Source organism: Pogoniulus pusillus, chromosome 24 (genome assembly GCF_015220805.1).
Source record: "Pogoniulus pusillus isolate bPogPus1 chromosome 24, bPogPus1.pri, whole genome shotgun sequence".
NCBI lineage: Eukaryota > Metazoa > Chordata > Aves > Piciformes > Lybiidae > Pogoniulus > Pogoniulus pusillus.
The window spans coordinates 8,033,269-8,058,575 of NC_087287.1; the positions used below are offsets into that span (position 1 = coordinate 8,033,269).

The 25,307-nt window shown below is 44.6% G+C and overlaps 1 protein-coding gene across 3 annotated transcripts in view; it reads right to left on the reverse strand.

The window, feature by feature from the left end:
- Window positions 1-25,307, reverse strand: part of PTPRJ (protein tyrosine phosphatase receptor type J) — a 72,215-nt gene that overhangs the window by 14,819 nt on the left and 32,089 nt on the right. For 2 of the 3 annotated variants that reach the window (XM_064163240.1, XM_064163239.1), the window contains exons 2-8: window positions 7,393-7,411; window positions 6,615-6,776; window positions 5,629-5,892; window positions 4,805-5,071; window positions 3,138-3,404; window positions 2,161-2,427; window positions 832-1,098 (exon numbers count right to left, since the gene is read on the reverse strand). In XM_064163240.1, the coding sequence (XP_064019310.1) occupies window positions 832-1,098; window positions 2,161-2,427; window positions 3,138-3,404; window positions 4,805-5,071; window positions 5,629-5,892; window positions 6,615-6,776; window positions 7,393-7,411 (1,513 nt within the window). The remainder of the gene's footprint in view (window positions 1-831; window positions 1,099-2,160; window positions 2,428-3,137; window positions 3,405-4,804; window positions 5,072-5,628; window positions 5,893-6,614; window positions 6,777-7,392; window positions 7,412-25,307) is intronic. The other variant, XM_064163241.1, reaches the window with a different exon arrangement.

The window sequence follows — 25,307 nt, forward strand, 5'->3', positions numbered from 1 at the left end:
GTGTCATACAAAGAGGAGCAGGAGTGATGCCCTAGGCACGCTGCTCATTCTCCAACCCTCATGCCCAGCTCACTCCCATGGCAGAGAGATCATGTGCACAACCCTTGTCTCCGGCAAGCTGTTCCCCCTGCATCCTCAAAACAAGGTACCTAAGCCATTACAACCAGGCAGCATGGGAGTTGTTTTGAAATCAGCTGAAAGGGCAGGAGCAACACGAAGGTACACTTCAGGACAACAAAAATGACAAGAACACCTCTTTTCTTTCTAATACATACTGAAATGACAAGGCTGCCCTTCAGGCCAGCTCCTAAACCGTCCATCCATAATGTGTCAAGTCTGTCAGTAATCAACACAGCACAGTGCTGGATGACCAAAGGAGTTCTAAACTACAGCTGCCTAAGTCTCGCACTTCTGCTGCAGCCTGATGGAAGCTGTGTGTCCCCACATCACAGAAGTTACCCTGCACTATATGCTCTGCGTGGGAAGCACTTAAAATAATAATCTGAGGTCCTCATCCTCCAGAAAATGAACACAAGTCTCTTCCCAAATTAAGAAGAGCAAAGTCCTGGAGGAGGAATAAAAACCACATAAATCTTTTCTTTGTGATGCCAAGGCTAGGGACAAATGTTACTGACAGCTTCTTACCAGGGCAATGCTGCTTCTGCACTTTAACATCCCATGCTTGGCACACTGGCCAGCTCCAGCATCCAAAAACATCACTGCTGTCTGCAGCAGTATTAAACTACAACCTTTGAGCAAGTAGGTAGAGCTCTGAGCTGCAATGCAAAATAGAGCCCAACAAGAACAGGGCTGCATGAAACAGTGACTTACTTGTGTACAGGTCTATGGACACTCCTTTCCCTTCTGTATGACTGCCATTCACTCCTGCAAACACTGTGAAAGTGTACAAGGTCCCAGGCACTAACTGGGTGATTGCCGCTTCGGGGGCACTGGATGTCAGGTTGTCACCAGAGGAGCCATTTACAAACTCTATCCTGTACGTGTAGGAGCTGGAATTGCTGTCAGTCACTGTCCATGTTAAGTTGACAGAAGTCTCCCCAACATACTCTGCCCTGAGATCCTGAACTGGGCTGGGCCCTGTGAAAGGCAAGACAACAACACCTCAAGACACGAAACTGTTGCACACAGAACTAGAGCTGTTTGTAGCCAAGCAGCACTGCTGAAGTATCAACGACCAATGTCAGAAGTTCATGCTGGGGCATCTCTGGAAAGGCACCAGGACTTCTGGGGGATATTTTCTTTATCTCAATTCACATGCTCCAATTATTTGTTTCCACAGCAGGTTTCCAGACAGGTGGAAATCAAGGAAAGCAGCAAAGTGCAGGATGGATTTGATTAAAGCAAAAAATTGTGCCCGGGGTCTTAACCTAAGCCCTCTCACCCAGCCTCTCCTCACCATCAGCAGAAGAAAATGGGCTCCTTGAGAAGGTCCAAGAGCTGACAGACCCTGGAGGTGTGTGTCTGCAAGCCACATTTGGCAACAACACTAAGCAGACAAGACTCACCTCTGGCAGCATAGACAAGCTCATCTACTCAGTAGGAGCTCCAGGACATTGCTTCTAATTGCTTTGTAGGAATATTGCCTGTTCAAAAGAAAGATCTGCTCCTCCCCCATTTGTCCTCTGACCTGGAAATGAGCTGCCATGCCACAGACACACAAAAAAGGCATCATACTCAATAAATGTGGCCCAAGGCAGTGTCACAGCCCAAAGCAGCCTTGTGGAATCAGAGACTCCAAAAGGAACTCAAAACAATCTTCAAGAGAAAAGGTCCCTGAGATCCTCACCATTACATCCCAGGACTTCTTACTGTGACAACCTGCTCCCAGCAGCACTGCAGAGTGCCTACTGAGCACTAAAGTCTAGAGAAAGTCATAGTGTTTCAGCAGCTGGATCTCTACATAGTCCTGACCAGTCAAGCTGGTGAGACAATGGTTTGCAGGCAATGGAAGCTCACACAGAGACACGTCCAAGTGGAGTCATTTTCCCTTCCAAAGACTGGCATTCATGTTCACAGGCACCCAGAGCAAAGCAACATTTTTAGAAACAGCAAAATATTGGAAACCCAAGGCAAAAAAACAGGAAAATTTGGGACAAAATGCAAAATGCAACTTGGAGTTGAGAGGCACCAGTTCCTTACTTGTGTACAGGTCTATGGACACTCCTTCTCCTTCTGTATGACTGTCCTTCACTGTTGCAAACACTGTGAAAGTGTACAAGGTCCCAGGGACTAACTGGGTGATTGCCACTTCGGGGGCACTGGATGTCAGGTTGTCACCAGAGGAGCCATTTACAAACTCTATCCTGTACGTGTAGGAGCTGGAATTGCTGTCAGTCACTGTCCATGTTAAGTTGACAGAAGTCTCCCCAACATACTCTGCCCTGAGATCCTGAACTGGGCTGGGCCCTGTGAAAGACAAGACAACAACCTGTCACTCTGCAAGAACATCTGCTCACATACATGGCCAGAAGAAACAGAGAGACACCACTGCTCACTCTCTTCACATCACTCACTGCTCAGACTGCAGGAGCACCCCAGCATCATAACCAGAGCCTCCTGGAGGCTTCTGCATCAATGAGCAGCTAAAAGAGAACTAAAGACAGGTGATAGTGAGTGGGATTCATTTCCCTCTGACATTCAAAAGCAGAAGCACAAGTCATCACTGTGCCAGTTCTTCCAGGGCTTCCTTTGGGAATATAGAAAGGTGGTCACGAAATAGACAAGGATAGAAGAGAAGGAAGAGATGTGTACCTTTCGATGGTTGGGTTTTGGTTTTGCTGTTGTTGTGGGGAATTTTTGTTGGGTTTGGTTGGTTGAAGGGGTTTTGTTGTTAGATTTCTTTTGGCTTTGGAGGTTTTTTTAGGGGAGAAGAGGGTTGGGGGGCAGAGATGATTAGAGGAGGTTTGTTTTTAACCAAAAAAAGAAAACAAATCAAATAAAAAGAATCCTGGGTCTATGTTTCCTCTACACATTAACAGCTCATACTTATCAGACAGTCCAAGTAAGGCTTGGCTTATGTTTTACACCTCAGACATATGGGAAGAGCTGGAAGAGCTCTGAGCTGAAGGTCAAAATACAACCCAGCAGGAACAGACCTGCAAGAAATGGTGACTTACTTGTGTAAAGGTCTATGGACACTCCTTCTCCTTCTGTATGACTGTCCTTCACTGCTGCAAACACTGTGAAAGTGTACAAGGTCCCAGGGACTAACTGGGTGATTGCCGCTTCGGGGGCACTGGATGTCAGGTTGTCACCAGAGGAGCCATTTACAAACTCTATCCTGTACGTGTAGGAGCTGGAATTGCTGTCAGTCACTGTCCATGTTAAGTTGACAGAAGTCTCCCCAACATACTCTGCCCTGAGATCCTGAACTGGGCTGGGCCCTGTGAAAGGCAAGACAACAACCTGTCAATCTGCAAGAACATCTGCTCACATACGTGGACAGGAGAAACAAAGGCACACACACACTCTTCACATCACTCATTGCTCAGACTGCAGGAGCACCCCAGCATCATCACCAGAGCATCCTGGAGGCTTTTCAATCAATGAGCAGCTAAAAGAGAACTGAAGGCAGGTCAGTGTGAATGAGTTTCATCTCCCTAAGCAGAAGCCCAAGTCTCCATTGTGCCAGTTCTTCCAGGGCTTCCCTTGGAAACCTAAAGCGAGCAGGATCTAAAGTACACTACACAACAATATTTCAGTTGGAAGCCACCTACAATGATCAAGTAGTTCATCTGCCTGGCCACTTCTGGGCTCACCAGAACTTAAGGCAAATTATTAAAAGCCTTGCCCAAATGCCTCTGACAGCCTTGGAGCATCAAACACCTCTCTAGGAAGGCTGTTCTAGTGTTTGACCACAGTTTCAGTAAATAAATGCCTTCTAATGCCCACTTTGAGCAATTCCTTGATGCAGTTTTCAACATTCCCTGTTGTCAGGACTTAATCTACAGACCTCCTCTTGCTGCTGATATACTTGAAAAAGCTGTTCTTGTTGTCTGACACCACCAGCCAGTTTTGGCTTTACTGAGCTTCAGTCTTTCGTGTCTTCTCCTTGCACACAGGAACCACAGCTCTTCCTGCATAGCCTTATCTGGCTTCCAGAAATCACACAATTTCCTTCCCCTCTTGAGCTGTACAAGGAGTAAGTACCCTGTTCAGCAAAGATGGTCGTCTGCTCCACTTGCTTGACTTCCAGCACAGCAGAATTACCTGTTCCTGCTCTTCAAAAAGGTGCTTCTTAAAGACTGACCACCACTCGGGAGGCCCTAAGCCCTCAAAAGCAGATTCCCAAGGTACTTCAATAAATAGCTCCCTAAACAGCTTAAAACACACCCTCCAAGTCCAGTGTAGCAATTCCAATGTCTTTTTCTTCCTCATTACAATGAAATGTTCAACTCAACCATTTTGTGATCACAGAGGGCAATACAGGCACCCACCATAATACTGCCAAGAGTCCTTCACTATTTGCAAATAGCAAGGCTAGAGGTGACATCTTTCCTAGTTGGCTCAGTGAGTCCCTGTGACAAAAAGCTACTTCCCACACAAGGAGAGATGAGGATGGAGGTGAAGGAAACTGGATTGTGTTTGGCTCTTTTGTTTTGTTTTTATTTTAAAGCAGAAGTATTTTTCTTCTACACATTAGGACTCCATGCTTAGTAGACAGCTCAGATTAGGCTCCAGGATGAAAACATCTCATTTAAACACAACAGTTGCATTTCAGCCCTAGAAGCAGGTAGGCAGAGTCCTGAGACACAGAGCAGAACTGCAAGAAATGGTGACTTACTTGTGTACAGGTCTATGGACACTCCTTTCCCTTCTGTATGACTGCCATTCACTCCTGCAAACACTGTGAAAGTGTACAAGGTCCCAGGGACTAACTGGGTGATTGCTGCTTCGGGGGCACTGGATGTCAGGTTGTCACCAGAGAAGCCATTTACAAACTCTATCCTGTATGTGTAGGAGCTGGAATTGCTGTCAGTCACTGTCCATGTTAAGTTGACAGAAGTCTCTCCAACATACTCTGCCCTGAGATCCTGAACTGGGCTGGGCCCTGTGAAAGGCAAGACAACAACCTGTCAGTCTGCAAGAACATCTGCTCACATATGTGGCCAGAAAAAACAGAGGCACACCACTGCTCACTCTCTTCACATCACTCATTGCTCAGACTGCAGGAGCACGTCAGCATTGCCACCAGAGGATCCTGGAGGCTTTTGCATCAATAAGCAGCTAAAAGAGAACTAAAGTCAGGTCACTGTGGATGGGATTCATCTCCCTTTGACACTGCACAGCAGAAGCTCAGCTCACCACTGTGCCAATTCTTCCAGGGCTTCCCTTAGAGACCTAAAGAGGTGGGCAGCAAAGACACAAGGATGGAGTAGAACGTGGAGACAGAAGATAATCAAAACCAAACCAAAACCATCATGGTTGCTTCTGCTGCACACTAACATCCCATCCTTTGCAAATAGCCCAGATCAGGCTCTGGGACTAAAATATCACTGCTATACACAGTAGTTTTGAAGTATAACCTTCACACGGGTAAGCAGAGCTCTGTGCTGCACAGCAAGCTACAGCCCAGCAGGAACAGAGCTGCATGAAACAGTGACTTACTTGTGTACAGGTCTATGGAGGCTCCTTTTTCAATCTCACTGTCATTCACTCTTGAAAACACCCTGAAAGTGTACAAGGTCCCAGGGACTAACTGGGTGATTGCCGCTTCGGGGGCACTGGATGTCAGGTTGTCACCAGAGAAGCCATTTACAAACTCTATCCTGTACGTGTAGGAGCTGGAACTGTTGTCAGTCACTGTCCATGTTAAGTTGACAGATGTCTCCCCAATATACTCTGCCCTGAGATCCTGAACTGGGCTGGGCCCTGTGAAAGGCAAAGGGGAAAATATTTTAAAACATTTTAAAAAATTTCAGGAAAAAAAACAACCTTTTAAGTTGCCAGAATTTTTTCTGCTGAACATATAAAGGACTTTTCTCCCTGCTCTACCCAAAGGACAGGATTCTGTAACACAGGAATTGGCTTGTGAAAATAATCAAGCCATCCTTGCATCCTGCAAGGCTTTGCAAGATACTCTAACTCTTGGAGATTCACTTTAGGAGTAAAACTACCTGTACCTGGCTGCAGCAGTTGCCCTCTTCATGTAGGGTGCTGAGAAAGACTGGTACACACTTTCTGCTCTAGTTTCAGCCTGAACTGGCTGTACCCAAGGAAAGGGCATTACTTGGCTGCAGGACTCGCACAGGTCTCCTCTAGACACACGATACAGCACCCTTTGTACCAGGCAGTGTACTTCAGCTGTACTCTTGTCACCTGAAAGGCCATAATTAGCAGGGAAGGGAGCCTGAGTCCAACAGTGATAAAACTATTTCATGGCCACTCACAGGCCTCACGTTCAAGGCCACAGCATTTAACTGTGTAATTACACTTGCCCAGCTCATCCTCTACTCTAGTAAAGCAGCTGGATTCACATTGCCCCTGAAATGCTCTTTGCACTCTGGACTAGAGTTTGGGCTTAAAGTGCTAACGCAGTAAATGCATAAAACACCATGAAGATTCCTGTCCCAGTCACTTTCGAAACCACTTACCTGCCACGCTGTCCTGATCGCTTATTGCCCCATCAGCTAGAGCCCTGGTCCATCTTCCACCTCCAGAGACTTTGTTCCCACTTACAGAGTTCACTGCTAAATTATCATTGCTACTGGTTCCTGTATCTGCAGTTACATCTTTTGAGCTGCAGTTCTCAGTGCCTGAAAGACAGAGTACAAAAGCAGTAAGTATCTTTACAAGACTCATGGGTTTCCCATTTGCACAAGTGCAGTCATTTACAGATACCACACACAGGCCCCAAGTCTCTTCTGTGTTCTCAGCTCCTTCACTGCATATTTCCTAGGCTTACTGCTTTTAACTGCTGTGAATTTCTGCCTTCTGAAAACTCATCATCATCAACAAGTACAGCAGCTACAACCCTCACTTCAGAAAATCCTTAAAGCTCTCTTCTTGTTTGGGGCTTTGTTTGTTTTCTCTTGTCTTTTAAGTGTGTTTCCCAATCTTTCCAAGCACATCATATCTGCACTTGATTTTAGCAGATCTCTTTATATACTGAAAAGCAAAAAGACTGAGTGCACAGGGATTATTTATAAATACCCTGATCTTTAAATACCCCTGAATGCACTGAAGGATTTACAGTCATGGAAATAGCATTTGAAATTGGAAACTGGCCTGTTTCTAAAAAGTATTGTCAGGATTTTGTTTTCTTTCTAATCCTGAGCTGGTACTGATTGATCTTTCTTAAAAGAAATTACAATGATGAGAGTTATATTGAAGTTTAAAAAAAAATTAATTGAGCAACAGAATGATACTTACAGGCAGTTGTAGATCTGACCTGGAAAACAGAAAGAAATAACAGAAGTTAAAACTTTAAAACTATCAGGAGCCCAAATAAAATCAGGACTGGTTTAATTAACACATGGAGGGGGGAAAATCAGTTTTAAAATATTCACACTTTTCAACCTGAAAAAGATACACCTAAAAGTCTACAGATACAGAAATAGCAGAAGTGTACTAAACTATTAGAGAAAAAAAAACCAAACATGCCTGGTAAAATGCCCTTTTTTCCCCCCACTTTAATGCCAGTTTGTCACCAGTTTGCATAAGGTATTTTGCACAGATTAATTCAAACCCCAAACCTCCAAGATCTCACTCAATAAGACACTTTAGTCAGTGCCTTCAACACCATCCCACAAAAAAAAAAAAGCAGATGTGAATTGTCTTTTTTTTTTATTCATAAGGGCTTTTTCCCTCTCATCCTATTCCTGCATAAACCTTTCTTTTACTTCTCACAAAAGACTGTTTTGCATTTTCTGAACCAAAATCTCAGTGCAGCCCATGTTCAAATCACTCAGGATATATTCTGGGAGCTGGCTGATTCATGTGCACATATCCATGAAGTATCAACTGCTCTGCTGGCACTGCTGACAAGCACACCACAATTTTGCTCTGGAATGTTTCCCAGTATTTGAACTCCGTGCTTTAACGTCCCAGTAAGCCTTTTCCCCAACCTTAGCGTGCAACTCAGCCTGTCAATGGCTTTGTTCATCTCCCTGCAGGCGGCAGCACAAAAGCAAAGACAGACAGCAAAGCCCCAGGCTCTGAGGTCTGCAGGCGCTGGAGAGGAAACCTGAGATTTCCCCAGACTGGTGGCTACCAACTGACTGCGGCAGCCACTGTTAGCATGGAACGGTCTGCTGCGGCGCTTACACCAAGGAGTAACCATAATTCACCTTGCAAAGCTACACCCGGCAAGGCAAACCCAGACATGCAGAGATAGATGTTCCCAGGACAGGTGGCTCCCCAGCACAGTGCTGGAGACCCACAGGCCACAGTGCTTTGCACCAGAGAGGCTTGCAGGTGTAGGAGGTTGTGTGTGTGGACCTCTGGGTCTGGTTTTGGCATCCTGCTGGGTGCAGGCAGAAGCAGTCTCTGGCCCTAGCAGCTCTAACATCACTTACAGAAGGGCTACTCTTTTGATTTGCCTTATGCTATGCTGCTCCTAGAAAACCCAGCTCAGTTTTATGGCTGATGATGCTTTACCCACACAAAGCAGCAATCCTGCTGATTGCAGAGGCTGACACACAGATAAGTACTTGAAATAGTCACATTTTCTCTTTCCACCCTCTTTTCTTAGACAGTTTCTGCAATTTCACAAGCTAACTCAAAATAAGCAGCTACATCACAACAACCCAATGCAAAGCTTAAAGCCCAAATCACTCACTCATCCCACAGCTGGTGCCACAAGCAGCTCCATCAGCAGTACCTCTCTGCATGACAGCATGGGCCCAAGCAGACAAACCCTCAAAAAGTAGTCAGAGATACCACTAAATCTTATTCTCCATATCAGAGACCACAAAAAGCACTCTCCACAAAGATGAGGCAAGCCACCTGGCTAGAAGCAACATTAGAAGCAACCCCTCTAGCTTTACAGTGAGGAGAAATGCAGCAGGAGCTATCTGCAGGTGGAGGGACCCCCTGCCAGCCTGTGATGGTTTCAGTGCCACAGCAGGAAGAGGCTAGGCACACTCAAACAACTAATGCTTGGTTTTCTCCAGCCCTACTGACAACTCAGCACATGAAGAACATGCAGATGTTCTAAATGCAAGTGTGAGGCTCCTCCTCAACCTTTCTGAACATGTGAGAGTCCAGCCAAACTGCAAAGCTGTTAGGAAGCGAGGAAACATTTGCCTGCAGCCAGACAAAGGTGTATTCTGTCACAAAGAAGTGGCCAAGGAAGAAGACACTACAAAGGAAAAAGCCTCTCTTAAGACAGAAAAACAATAGAAGTGCTAAGCCATGTGTAAACAGCTGCTGAACGATGAGCAAGAGGTAGGACTCCCTGAAAAGCACAGCAATCTGAAAGTGAAGCCAGACAGGCACAATGCTTAATAGAAAAGGGTAACTGCAAAAAGAACAAGAAGCAATGCCACGGGACTAAGGCACAGGGATTCCTGCAGCCCTACAGACAAAACAGTGAAAGCCTGACTTTATCCACAGCCTGCCCTTCAGTTGCTTTCCCCTTCTGTGAAACTGACTGAAGATGATGAAGTTTCTCCTCTGTTTCTCTCCAGGGGCACAGCATTACTCCTGAATAACAGCTATCACATGACAGAAACAGGTACACTGCTGTGTCCCCTGTAGCCCTGCTTCTCACCTCCCAGTCTGCTCCTTGCCAGCTCAAAGCAGCAGCACACTGACTACTGTTTTACTCCCAGCTACATCCACCTGATCCAACAGCAAGTAGTTACCAAGCTGGTGGAAGCTCGACTGCAGTGTCACCTGTGGGATTTGTGAATGATGCTCCCACAACAAAAGGGAAGCTATGCTAAAACTGCTGTCACTTGATGAACAGCTTCCCATTGCTTCACTTGCTCTTGTTTATCACACACTTTAGCAGCTCCCCCCCTTGCAATACCCCTCTGGCTTTCCAGAGCCCCATGTGCATATCAAGCTCAACAGCAGCCCCCTGTCAGCAGCAGGCAGGCCTCCTCCAGAAACACTGAACCACAAAGAACAGGCTGGGAAATTCACCACCACCACCAATAAAACCCACCAAAGGAGCTCAGATGGCTTGGAAGTAAGATAAAGCTGTATTTTTACAGCAAGTTACATTTACAAGCACCTTTGCTACATGTAGAGCCTGTGTGTACCAGAGGAGTTGAAGAATTCATGAGCACTCACACATGGCCTGTCCTGAGCTTCATACATGTGCAGTTTATAATTGAGCAGCAGCTGGTGGTGACTAACAGATGCATCATTCAGCTCTATCTACCTCAGGTATTCTAAGTGAGGAATTATTTAGACCCACATGGGGTTGTATTGAGGAAGATGTGCTGCAGAAACACATCTTCAAGAATACCCAGTGACTGAAAAGCCCAAATTCTGCTGATAATAGTAAGACCTTAGACTGAGACACTTGCAGGAGTAGTATTTAAAACAGGTCTGCTGTACACATTCAGAGAGCCACAGGAGCTGGTCAGCAGTGGGGAAGACATCAGTGCTTCTCCTTCTGCTAGCTGTGAGACTTCAGATCAGCTTGGCTCTGCTGCCAGACAGCACCCACTCATGAAGTCAGGGTTCCTGTCCCAGGGGAAAAACCCCTTGTCAACAGCAGTCCACCTGTTGGGGGTGCTCCAGTTTCCAAAACAAACAAAGTGGTTTGGTTCATGTAAATACAAGGTTATGAGGCTGGCTAAACAGCCAAAGTGAGCAAACAAAAAAATCCCTTAGCCACAAATCCTTTCTGAGAACACTACTTGAGGCTGCTGCTTGCAATATATTTCTTGTGCACTCACCAGTGTGTGCCTTGTGACTCAGATGCAAAAAGCCAGGAAATTAATCTCACCTCTCCTCAAGTTAACCATTTTTCACATGTGTACCTTCAGATCTTCTCTTCTGCACTCCCCCCCATCCTCTTAGGTTTGGGGGAACTCCACAGAAATACGACCAAGCTACCACAGTGGTCTCCAAATTCTTCCCCAACACCCTTTCACAAAAGTGACTGCTTTATTAAAATCACTGCCCCAGTAACCCTGGTCTCACTTCCTTCTGTGCCCACCTACCATTAGCTGTCTCAAATTTACAACTATGGGGGTTAGGGGCAAGCCACCACACTGCAACCACCACAGGGGTTTTAAGACTGCAGGCACCAGCCATCACCTGCCAGCCAACAAACATTAACCAGCCAAGATGCTGGTGCTTCCCCTGTGCTTACTGTAGGAAAAGAAAAAAGCCAACATAGATGAAGTCTGTAGGTTCACTCCAAGCTATGCTAGCACTTCAGTCACCAATTCCAATGACATCTGTGAATACTCAGCCCTCCTGGATCAGCTCCTTACTACTTGAAGGAGGAAACAGTCAACAGGAGGCTTAAGTCAGAAGCTAGTATTTAATTATGTTATACAGTTTCATTTGAGACTGATTACTTTCTGGATGTGGTGCTAGGGTTTGGCTGTGGTTTTTTCCAGTGTACATTTACTCTGCTAAATTTAACTGTAAGCCACAACAGGGTTATTTGATTCAAGTAATTCTAGGTGATCTCAGTAATTTGTCATGTTCATTTCCAATGAAAGACAGAAAATGTGCTGTGGCAAGTGTCAGCTCCACATGCTTCCCCCTCTGCTATCTTAAGCAGGCACTCATGGCCTATCCATGAAACACCACTGGTTTAAGTGGGTTTATCCTGGGGGGAGGGAAGATTTCATTTCAGAAGCAGAGCATCCTTTTTGCAGGATCTTTGGATTCTTTTGGGGTTTTGTATCCCTGACTGAGCAGCTCTGCTAATGAGACTGCACAGGAGCAGATGGAGATCCAGAACCCAGCAGAAACAAACACAAGCTCATGTCTGTTATTAATTGGGTAGGGCAGGACCCTCTCAGGACACTAAGTTGTATTAGGAAGCTATGCAAAACCCTAAAGCAGTTGGCAGCCATACCAAACTGTGCAGAGGCTATTTTGGGCTATTCTGCAGTTATGTCAAAGAGGAAAGACTATTTCCAATTTGCATGTATTTATATTTCACCCCTGACATTTCTAAAGCCTTTCTTCCCTGAAGCAAGTTTTCCTCCAAAGAGGGACCCAATATAGTTTTTTCCACTGGCTTTTATGAAAACAGATGAGAAGACTCTGATTTGTACAGCACTTCAGTGAACTAAAAAGCTGAGGAAAGCAAAGCCTTGTAGGAAAGCTAAGAGGAAACTTCAAATGGAAATTTGAGGTGAAGTATACTGGAGAAAGTTCTTTCTTCCTCTCCTGATTTTAGTTCCAATTTTACCTGTAAATGCTTTTCAGATAGGCAGCCCAGGAGGGAGGAGTTTTCTGGGCAACATATGAAAAAATACAGAATGGACCTCATCTGAATGCCACCTCTTAGATCTGTTTTCCCTTCCTCAGTCCTACTTTCAAGAACAGATTTCCTGGGTAGGTTTTCCTGTGATTTGGTACAAGGAAACAACTCATCTACCTATGTACCTACAAAACAAACATGCAACAGGAATACTTAAGACCAAGCAACACAAATTTTGGTAGGAAATGGGCTGACAACAGGCCCAGACATCAAATACAACTGCATCACAACTCTCACCATTGCCCCTTGGCAGCACTATTAGACTTTGTTCCAGTATCTTTCAGATGAAACATCCATTAAAAACTTTTCCATGAAACCCAGTAGCTGCTGTTTCCTCCAGACCTGCAGGTCCTGCAAACCACCTCCCAGTTCAGTAGCACATCTCCAAGCACCCTGCAATCTTCCAGCTGAGAAAACAACAAAAAAACCCTCATCCTGGAAAAAGGCTGAGAAGTTTCACCGAGTTGAAATTCTTCACATAACCCAGCAAGTCCTACGTGAAATGTCTTCTCAGGGGTGGTCCTGCTGGAGGAGTTTACAAAGAGAACAGAGTGCTTATTTGACAATGGCAATGAGTAATATTTAAAACAACTGCTTATTAAACCCCGAATCGTTATCCTGCTCGAGCTGCACATCATACTGACATCAGCTGAACTGCAGCTGGGTAGGTAACGAGCCTGACTCCAAACCCCTCCTCTCTTAATGAGAATTTTCAGTGGACACTGCCAGTCATTTTCTTTCAAAACTAAGAAAGCATAAATCTTGGTTTTATGAGAACAAGGCACATTCCTGCACTTTTTTCTTAACACTGAGTCATTCCTTGGGCACACCCTGGAAGGAGAAGGATACAATGAAAAAAAAAAAAAAGAAAGGGGGGTGTGTGGTTAATTTTTAAAACGTGGAAGCACAAAAACCCCCAAAAAAACCCAAGTCTCCTGTGGCAACCACACAATGCTAACTGTCCCCAGATCAGCAGGCCTGGCCACCCAGGCAACATGGAAAACGTACACCAGAGCCAGCAGCTGCCTGGCCCCTGCAGCAGAGTCATGAAAATGAGGGGCACTTCCTGACAGTGGCAGAGCTGCTTAGCTGAGAGTGACTGAGGCTCTCAAGTTTCTCTCCCATCACAAGCAGATTTCACTTTCCTGAGCCAGACACTTCAGATTCTACACAGTCTCCGCTCAGGAAAGCATTACAAGGTACCTTACAAAAAGAACAACACTGAGCTGCATTTAGATTGAGAGTTTCCCAAGTAAAATTAGATGTAAAGGGATTCTGAACCTTACACAACAGCTCAAATACAACACTAAGAGATAGAATTAGTACTGAAAATAAAGACTGAATTTTTCATCTATGACACCCTGACTGGGGGCAGGAGAAACATGGCCCAAGAAAGCCTACAGCTTGCTCACACTGAGCTCAAAACTGTCTTTCTAGACAAAAAAAAATAATCATTATTTTTAACGTGGCAGTCTTGATGCTGGTAAATGAAGGGCTTGTTGTTTCCTGCCTTAATTCTATACTTTTCGTGGAACCCTTTCTCTTTTTGCCCTTAGCAGGGTCCTGACAACCTCCTAATTTAAAAAGCAATGAGGTGTGCGGCTGGGAGAAACCAGCCTGTGGCCACTGCCCAACACGGAGACCTCTCAGGCTAACCTTCATCTCCTCCTTCACGCTCTGTTACTGTTTATTACCACTTATTTATGCTCCTTCAGCACATTCAGTTCTAAGTGCACGCACAGTGCTCCGCTAGAATTCGAATACATGAGCTGCATGGCACTGCCCTTGCTCCGCAGCTGGGTAGTAAATCCACCCGAAGGAAGGAGGAGGAAAGCAATCCTTGCTCGCAGCTCACTCTGGTAATGTAGCCCTGAGACCACTAGAGGCCCCAGCAAAACCATCCAACCTCAGCAACAGTGACTTAACAGCAGGGAAATATGCCTAAATTCCCATCGAAGTTGACGTATTCCGCAAAGTACAAGGCTCGGGATGACCACGCTAGAGCATAAAGCGGGGATGCAGATGGAAATGCTGACTTAGATGTAGCTGATGGGAGCTAGTGACACCATGCCCAGCTGTCTAAGGCAGGCTCAGTGCATCTCCAAGCATCACAAACCTGTCATGGGAGAAGTAATTTTATTCAATGGATTACTGGCTGGACCTTAGCATTTCAGGGCATTTATCTACTACACCTCATATGCTCAGCTGCACTGTTATGTACTGAAGCTACGTTTTTTGACAGGCAAATGCCTCATAGCAAAAAAAAAAAAAAAAAAAAAAATGATGCTAAACCTTTTCCAACTCCAAATAAATCAGATCTGACTGATCTAGAAGGATCAGATTATCAAAACAACAAAGGATCTGATTAAACAATGTTTCCCCATATGCTGTTTTCACATGCAGCAGCATGGGGCCGGGAGACACCCTTGAGGTTTGCCTGCAACTTTCAGCCCATTTAATCCTTTAATGAATTTAAACTGTAGCAAAAGACAAGTAGACTGCAAACGCTCAAAAACATGTAGTAGTACTCCTGGGAGGGAACAAAAGATCTCATTGTACAGCTCCAGTAAGTTCATCTAGGGCTCTGGTAGAGCCTCTCTTTTCCTCCGCTTTGAACAGAAGCTGAATAGAAACAGGACTGAGAATTGGCTCTGCCATCGCTCCATCGCCAGACTCGCCTCTGTGAATGCACTGAGGCTGCCTGAGAAGTTATTCACTGACAACAACATGGGCTCTCTCTCACTCCCCACTCAATAGGCATATCTATCAAAGGTCAACTTCATGGCCATCTGGGAGGACCAGCTATGGTGGAAAAAGGCTGGATGATGCAGGGTCAGAAGCGGAGATCAAACTGACACTGTAGCCTCACCAGCTGCAAACTTTTCTCTCTAGAAATATAATACACATGGGCTTCTTACTCCTTCCAAGCCACCCCAAGGAGTTCCTGCTGATCTGTATGTTTGGCTTAGCTCTGATACCGATCACATCACTTGGGACTCTTGTATTTTAGAGGAAGATTTGTTTACATGGTTTATTTTGAGTCTCAAAACATATTCATTTCAACTAAACTGCACATTGCATCACTGTGCAGTGTTTGCTTAGCCTTGGAAAAAGAAACAGAGGAAGCTTTTAAAACTAAGGGTCAGTTTCTACAATACTATGGTCACTGCTGACTTTGAGCACCATAGAATCATAGAATCAACCAGGTTGGAAGAGACCTCCAAGATCATCCAGTCCAACCTAGCACCCAGCCCTAACCAATCAACTAGACCATGGCACTAAGTGCCTCATCCAGTCTTTTCTTGAAGACCCCCAGGGATGGTGCCTCCACCACCTCCCTGGGCAGCCCTAATATCCAGCCTATACCTACCCTGGCACAACTTGAGACTGTGTCCCCTTCTTCTATTGCTGGTTGCCTGGGAGAAGAGGCCACCCCCCACCTGGCTACAATGTCACTTCAGGTAGTTGTAGACAGTAATAAGATCACCCCTGAGCCTCCTCTTCTCCGGGCTAAACAGGCCCAGCTCCCTCAACCTCTCCTCATAGGATTTGTGCTCCAGGCCCCTCACCAGCTTTGTTGCCCTTCTCTGGACATGTTCCAGCACCTCAACATCTTTCTTGAATTAAGGGGCCCAGAACTGGACACAGTACTCAAGGTGTACTGATACAGCTTCCCACAGCCTTTGCTATTTTCATACAAGTACCTTTTTTCTGCTACTTATATCACCAGAGTACAAAAGTGCATTTCTTTTGCATGATCTTTATCAGATAAATTCAAAGCTTTAATGAAATATTACTGAAAACAGCCTTTAAAAATTTAAGTGAAAGAATAAACTATCCTAAAATTTGCCCACTTTGATCCAAACCAACTGCATCACCACTATATTGAATGCCTCCTACCAGCAGGTTTAATGGTAGAACACAATTATCTCAATCAGGAATTGACCTTCCACTCAGTGATGGTTCTTGCAAATTTAAAAACCATAAGAGCTCAAAAATGTCCATAAAAAAGTTCTGCTTCTGAAGGAACAAAAATGTATTTCACACAGCCAACATTGTGTTTAGCAGGGTGCACTGTCAAAGTACTTTAGAAGCATTCTGAAGAGGTACTAGAAATAGTGCACTCTTAGCAGACAATGCTGTCACACAGACCTCCACAACATCTGATAGTGTTACACCTCATGGAGATCTAGAAGGAGCAGCAGCAAGTGCAGTACAACCCTCCAAGCACTTTGGCAGAGTCTGTAGTAGCAACTCCTGCCTCAGCGAGGTATTAAAAAGCACCAATGCCAATCAGGTACCAACACTAGGGCTAGGTGAGGACTTTATCATTATCTCCCTTTTTCCTATCTCTGTTATTATCCCATTAAAAAAATATATAATTTGACTAAAATACCTATTTGGGACAGTTAGAAACTCCAAACTGAAGATGTCCCCCAGAAATCCTCAATGTGTTTTAAACAAGTCTCCCAATATTTAGATACAGAATGACAGGATGAAAGAAAAGCAGCAGGGACAGAATCAATTGCAATTCCTCATCCTCCTGCTTATTTTTCCTTACATCTTCAACAACATCAAAACTTCTTTGACTCAAACTGAAAGTCGCAGGAGTAGATTTGAATTTATTTCACTCAGATTGTGTCTGACATCTCTGAAACACTAAAGGTCTTCTCTTTTGCTGCTACATCCTCAACAAACCACAAACATGGAAACTGAAAAGTGTCACCACATCTTCTCTAGAAGCTTTCTAACCTTGAGTTAAACTGTAGAAACAGCCTCCCTGCAGCACTACAAAATGCCCTGGGAAGCCTAGAAGGACAAGAACTTTTATGATTTATATGAATTTCACACATTGAAGATTAACCAATTCCTGCAAAAACGCAGTAGCAAATCACTTCCAACCAAAGAAGCTACAAACTGTAGTATAACATTTCCCTCTCAGAGATATTTCTTTCTGGGCTGACACTCAGTGTTTAATTTTTCATACTTTGCAATAGCTTAAGTCTAACATCTCTTATCATTTTCAAGGAGGAAACAAGGTCATAGCCCAAAACAGCTCAGGCACAAGCACTGCTATTATTTATTTGCAGCAAAAACAAACCAACCAACTTAAGAAGTAAAGAACAGTCCAGGCTCTGACAAATGATGTTCAAATATTGTATTGAAACATGCCTAGGCCACAAATGGCATTTTGATTGAACTGTTAAAAATATACTTCTGAGCTTTCTCAGCTGCATATTTAAGGCTGACAAGTACCAAAGCTCTGAACAGTAAACCCACATAAATGTGTCTGTACTTTTGGAGCAGAAGCTATAGAGGAAAAAAATCTACTGGGATGCACTTCACCATGAATAGTTGGGGCAAACCTTCATTTGCCACTCAAATACTCAAGTCTCATTAAACTGGCATTAAGACAAAGGTGAAATGAATTCCTCCATGCCTGCATCCTGTTTTATGTGCATGTCACAGAAGGCAGTCATTTACTGTATTTGCTCATGTAATTGTCAGATCTCCCCCAGATTAGGGGGATAACACACACATTTGGAACCATTTATAAACTGCTGCTTGCCAACAGCAAAACCAATAAAGCAGCAATAAAAATGAATGTCCACAAACCTCAAGTGCTCTGCACCACGCTGCTGGGTGGGATCTTCCTTGGTCTTTATAGTGTAGCACATAAAAAAACAACTATGTGAGGAGTCAGAGTGTCAAGTCATAAGTCAAAGCTTTGTATCAGATGACATCAACAAGTGACCTCTGCTACCTGCCGCGTGGCCACTCACCTGCATGAAATGTGCAGGTAGGGGAGAGAGATAAGAGTGAAGAGGAAGGTAATTGCATTCCACCTGCTAAAACCTCCTTATCTTGTACCTCTGAACTGATGTGGTTGTGCAGACTTCCACATGACCTTCCCTGAACTGCTCCCTTAGTGCCTCCTGCTCCTTCCCCACCTTCCAGCAAGAGTTAAGCTGGATTCCTTTGCAGCTCTCCTGTCTCTAACACACGTAGTCAAAACGTTATATAACGCTGACAGAAACATGAGTACCTGAAAAACAGGTCTGAATAAAGAATGTAAAACTTGTATAGGTGTGATTACATACCAGAGCAAAGCAGTGCATCCTGCACAGGTTATGCCAACTTCCCATCATCTCTAGGAGAAGCTGCTTTATTACTGCTTCTAGTAACCACGTTATGGCAGCTCTACTGCAAGGAACAAAGTATCAAGAGAAAGCACTTTGGACCAATTTACCTTATCAGCAAGAGATGCCAGTAGAGTTTAAAATACACCCAGCAGGCTTTCATCTCTTACTTGTGTAAGAACCCCCACCCTCTGTGGCAGCATCAGTGAAGAGGCATCTCGTAGGCACTGACTGGGATGAAAGACTCAGCTAGGAAGACATACAAATGAGAGCAAAGGCAGACCAGGCCAAGTTGAACTAAAGACCACTGTTCACTGCACCCAGACTGCCTGCTGCAACACTAAAAGACTTTTCAGCCGACTGAGAAAGACATTAGCTTGAATACACCAGTGCAGACAAGGCCCTGCTTTAGAAAGATGCCTGATCCATCACCTGACTCAAGCTATGAAAATGGAAATGTACCCACAGACTTTTTTTTCCTGTCAAGGGAATACCATGTATTGGGACACATGAGTTTCCAGATGCCAAGAGGCACGAAGGCAGATGTCTAGACAACCCCTCAGGGCTGAACATCTTTATAAAGCCATTTTCTCCTTTTCTTTTCTAGTGATATATCCTGTCTGCATGACTCATAACCTTTTAAAATCCACTGTTATAACACTTTCTTCTCTCCATCACACAGTAAGGTTTGTGTCTGTGCTGCTTCTAACAGCAACAGCATGTTGTGAAGGTTGTGTTCAGAGCCTGCTTTAAACCCAAGCCTGAAGATTTAGAGCCTAGTCCCTGCTCTGTCTCTCTAAGACACTTACCAAAGCACATTCCTCAAGAGTAAGCCAAACAAACAGGAAAGTATTTTGATAACTAAGGGGTTTCCTTCTTGTTTAGAAATGGAGGAGAGGTGCCAAAAAGATGAGCCCTAAGCATATATAGCAGTGTTGCATGGAAGAGGGATGACACAGCATCATCCATCTCTCAAGATCACAGTTAACAAAAAAAGAAAAACCAAAACCACCCAACCCTCCACTAAAAGAGCATCAACTAGGATGCCTTATCAGGGCTCTGCTCAAAAACCAGGGATGTGTTTATAGATAACATCTCATGATTAAAACACCCTACAAGAAGTTGTGTAGGTGCTAAAAAGAGAAGTTTTTGCACTACCTGTACTTGGAACAACCATGTTTCATTATGGACTGTGAGAAGATAAAGTTACCTACTTTCATTCAAACACTGCTACTCTGGAATGGGAATCTAACACCAGCAAAGACAATCCAAGCACAGATGAAACCAAATACAAAAGCATTTCCTTTTAACTGACAGGAGTAGATGCATGGTTAGACATTAAGTCCAGGGATAATCCTGCCCTGAAAGTCTACAACAACAAAAGGCAGTAATTAAATGGGAAAGACCTTTGTAACACCTTCTATGGTTTTTTGATTGGACATCTACTGGTGAATATTTCCAAGCTAATATCTAAAAAAATGAAGCTAGATGATGAGACTTACTGGAATTTAACCATCCTATTTAAATGAGAGAAAATTAGCTGCACTCGTGGTGTTTTGAGCTCTGACTCCAAGCATTTGCACATGTCTCATGTGAATAACAATCCTTGTATCTTCCATTCAAACTACCCTCTTTGGAAGATGTGGAATGAAACAAATGCAGTGGATAACATTTTATTCTTCCTACTCTTTATCCTGATTTAATTCAAGTTTCATTCTGAAAGACACTGGTGGTTTTCCTAACATTTCCTAATACCCCTCTTAACCCATTTCAGTTTCATGGATTGCATCAGGTTGGAAGGGACCCTCAATGGTGATGTTCTCCAATCTCCCTGCAGTGAGCAGGGACACCTCCAACTAGATCAGGCTGCCTAGGACCACATCAAGTCTGATCTCAAACAGGCAACCTGCTCCAGTGATGAGTTCACATTCCTCTCTGGTGTCATATGAACACTTTATGTATTTACCTAGTTTTAGTACCTATAACATGCAGTCCATTAAGATTCTTTCACTGATTTCTTTAGTATATATTTCATTGCAATTCCAATGACAGATCACATCCAAGTTTATTTGTAGTGACTACAGAAAAGCTGGGGTGTAAATGGTGGCTCAGTCACCTCAGAAACACAGTGACTGCACATCTTAGGCAACCCAAAACAGACCAAAAGCTTGTCTTCTAAGTGAGCTGATCTTCTGCAGTAACAACCCTTCCAATAAAGCACCAAAGCTTCCTCCTTTCTTTCAAACACTGAACAGATGCCCAAGAGCCAGGCCAGTGTTGAATAAGGATGAGTTTTAAATGACTAATCGTTTCCTCTATTATTATAGAGAGTTTATGTTGCCTCTTAGGTATCTTGTTTGTGTTACCATGTGAGCTAGTTCCTTCTGCTGCAGCACTACAGCTTTTGGTGCAATACTCTCTTTACAGCTATAAGCTTATTAAAACCAAAATTAGAAAAACCCACCAAAACAAAAGCCCTTATTTGTCTGAGGGAGCCGAAGTTCTCTTGTTGGCTGAATTGTGTCCACATTGCTCACGGCAAGCCCAAAGACTACGCAACAATAAAGAAACTGGTCTGGCAGATTTTAATATTGCTGTTTCTGGATGCAACTTTTTTTTTCCCCTCCTTGCTGAATCATTTATTCACTAAAAGACACAGTTTCAGGGAAGACTAAACTATTCATGAATTTGGGCTGAACTTAACAGAAGGGTTCACTTGAGGACAACTCCCTCTGACTTGCATTGAAACCAACGCAGGATGTCAAAGTGAACTATTTTGATCACGACACAAACGTTCAGAAGCCAGGCACGGGGAACGAAAGCCAAGGCAACAAAGGGCCACATTCAGCCATAATACGGTGAAAGCAGCTCCAAGAGCCAAACGGTTACAGCACCCAGCTGGCAGGCAACAGATTCAGGTTGAAGTCTCCTCGCTGCCTGGCCAGCAGACTAATCCTCCTTTCTGCAGGTTCAGGTTTTGGAGGGGCACAATGAACTGCCTGCAGAGCCACCTGCTTGCAGAAACAAAGGCAAAGTACAAAGCAGGGCCACAGCTCGCTCTCTGAGAGCCATGGGTGTAGCTTAGACCTGTTCTCCACCATGTCCCCAGCCACCCTTCATCAGCATCAAGCTCTCCTCCTACACATTCCTGCTGCAGAGGAGACCAGAGGCCAAGCCCTAGAGAAGGGGCTTCAGCAAAAGGCACGCAGGGATGCACCGAAAGGGAACAACACAAACTGTCCTCTTCTCCAACTGCCTTCCCCCAACTCCTTCCCCTGCAGCTCTCGGTTTTAACAACACAAACCACACAGGCAAGAAGTCCAAGATAAACCACTCAAGCAGGAGGTCACACCAAACAGACAAACTAATTGAAACTGGCCAAACGAGAATTTTCTGCATTTCTCTAACATTTCAGCCTGGGCCCAGTGCCCCCTAAGCTAACCAACACTTTGTTGAACTGCCACAATTTTTCCCTTGAAAATTTTTGCAGGAAAAAAAAACATTGAAAAAACATTTTACTTTCCTCCTATCTATGTCACCAAATGCAAAACTAAAGAGGTAAACTCTTGGGCTTTTTTCTGTTACACAAGAAAAATCTGGCCACTGCAGAACTGTGTGCTCTTAGGAGAGAGTGAGCCTGGGACACAGTCACATTTTATAAGCACCCAGAGGGCAACAGCCTTGGGAGCAAAAAAAAAAAGCAGTAAAAAACCAATAAATAAATGTTAAGAAGCAGCACTGGGGAAAGGCATCTGTGTGCACGGTAGGGTGGGGAGGCAGCAAACACCAGGCATGAATTGTTCTTTTCCCTTTCTCTTTAGCTTTCTGCGGAATCCCACTAAAGAGCAGCAATCTGGGCAACAGCAGTGAGTTCCTCTACCACAGGCCACTCGATACAGTCCCCTCATTCAAAAGCAGACGGAGCACAATGGTAAGAATGTTGTTCATGATTTCCTATTACCTAGGGTGGGACTAAATCCCACTGAGCAAGCCTGTGTATCAGACAGAGACATCTGTAATATGCTCACTGAAATGAATATCCTGGGGAGGGAAGGATCTGAACCATTTAATCCTGATTTTGCTTAGACAAAGAAAATAATAAGAAGTTAGCCACAAAAATCATCTAATCAAAGTTACAGGCTTGACAATACAATGAAGTGGGAGCGTAGAACTCAGGATGCAATGCTAACAGCTAAACAGCAGTAAAGGTGAGTCGATGTGTGCACAGCAACGCAAGGGTCTCCAGCCTGGGCTATTTTGGGAATGTGGGTCCAACCGCAGCATTCCCAACCCTTCAAATCAGGCTTCTTTTGTTGTTACCTTCACTGGAGAGAAGTGGCGCTGCAGGTGTTGTTCCTTACCTAGAAAGCAGCCATTCATACACCGAACTACTCTTTGAGTACCCATGCAGCTTTCATGAGGCACTATTCGCCATTTACCCACCAGCAGGGATGCTCTAAGTGATTACTCCAGAGACTGAACGTTTCCAGCTCCGTGGTTTCGGACAGGAACTCGCAATCAGCTGCAAACCCTGCCCCATTTACCCAAGCTTGCCCAGCTCTTGCATCTTTATGATCAACCTACAAATTTACAGCCCCTAATGACACCGAAAAGTAAAGAGATAAACACACAAAGATCCAGCTGCTAAGGTTGAGCTGAGTTTGGCATTTCTCCCGCACAACAGCCTCTGTGAACTGATTCTCCCTCTGCTGCTCTGACACCTGGCCAAGCTGGCAGGACCCCAGCCCCGTTTCCCAGTCCCGGGCGGGTGGCATCAGCCACCGCTTTTCACAGGAGCCCAGGCAGAGGAAAGCCTCCGCCCTGCAGCACAGCTTTTTCAATCACCACTCAGCGTCAAGACTTCTGAAAACAAGATCGAGACAATGAAAGATCTCAGTGATATGATGGCAGCCAAAATTGCCTGCCTTTTTGCTTTTTTTCTGTGTGTGCACACAGAAATGAATCAAAAGTTCCTGTCTGATAATGTCTTCCAGCGCACAACTCCCTGCCAGTGGCACATGCCAGGCTGGGGTGGAGAGCTGCAGTCATTCACAGCTCCAAACTGGAAGGACACTCAGTGCTTGTCAGGAGCAGAGCCTTAGCTCCCAGTCTCTGCACAAATAACAGCTACTGCAGAAAGAAGAGGGGGAAGTAAATACACACATATTTATTATTTATGTACGAGAAAAGTGGGAATGGTTTAAGAAAAACAATCAGGATTTGAGAAATCTTTTCTGCTACTGATTCTGCATTAAAGTTCTGCCCAAGCAGCAAACCTCTCATTTCTGTAGGCTCTGGGATCTCTTGTTCCTCCATACTTAAACACAATAGGGGAAGAAACAATTATGAATTACAGGGTTTTTTTCCCCCACCCCCACTCCTTTCCCCACCAAGAGCAAGATCTAGATATATAAATAGCCTGGCAAGTGTAGAGGAGAAACCACACCCCACCTTAGGGCCACTGTCTTAAAGGAAACTGTTAATATTAAAAACCCCAGGGCTGCAGAGAAGGCAGCAAGGTTGCACTTGTACATATTTCTGTACTGACTTCTGAAGGACACCAAGTATCTCTCACAAAAATCCTGTACTGGGTGCTGTCCCCTCACCCTGACTTCATTTTTCATGGACAGAGATTTCCCAAACCTGTTTGGTTCATCCCGAAGCAATGGCAGCTTTTCATCATGGAGTAACACCCTGAGGGAGTAAGGGTTCCCCCCCAAAAAAGGCACACAGACTATCAGGATGTTAAGGCAGGAAGGTGTACAGAGCACATCTTCTGCATGACCAAGGTCCTGTCCCACTGCAGAGAGGTTTGCTCCAAGCCAGAAGGGATGTGGTTGCCCCAGCGTCCAGCCTGCTTGAGGTTTCCAGAGTGATTGTGCCAGCAGCAGCTGCAATCTTTCCTTATGCAAGTGTGCACTTGACACTCAGAAAGTACCACATCCCCATGTGAAAAAGAAAGCAAGCTTCCAGGCAATGCACACTATTTCTGTGGAGTTCATGTAGTTATAGGAAGCTACCAAGAAGTAAGACTTCAGGAAACCAAGAAGAAGAACCAGAGCTTTGTGGGACTAACAAGAATCAGAAGAGTTATAGTAAGATTGCTAAACCCCAAAAAATCCCTTAAGGGCAGGATTAAATTTTGCACTTCACTCATAAAGAAAATCTCTATGTTCAAGGAAGATGAAGAACTAATATGAACTTGTCTTGGGTTTCAAGAGCAAGACAGATGCTCTTTAACCCTTCTCAAAGGCGTTAAAGAAAAGAGCTCCACAGAATTGGAGAGCTTTAGAAGGTTACATGGAAGTACTACTCATAACTACATACAACAGTACAAAAGCACATAGAATACACAAAATCCATAGTCCACCTCAGCCTTGTTTCTCCAAGAACCTCCTTAGACCAAAGCTTCATCATCCACCTCCCTCTAAACCAGGCCAAAACCCAAGCCTCTAATGTCCCTCCTGCCAACACCACACCTCTCTACCCCACCATACCTAAGTGGCACAGCTATAACCCTTGCTTGCCGGCTCCAGGACAAGCCAGGCTGCTCCAGGCCCCAGTTGGTAGCATGGCCAAAGCTGAACCAGGCCTCACTTCCCCATACTGAACCTGAGATAAAGCTCTGCACGTCCTCCCCAGAGCAGAGAGGGAGGACAAAAAAGGGGAGAACAAGCAGAAATGTCCATTTCAATAGATATGCAGGGCTTATGGGAATGAAGTAACAAGAGACTCCACTTACC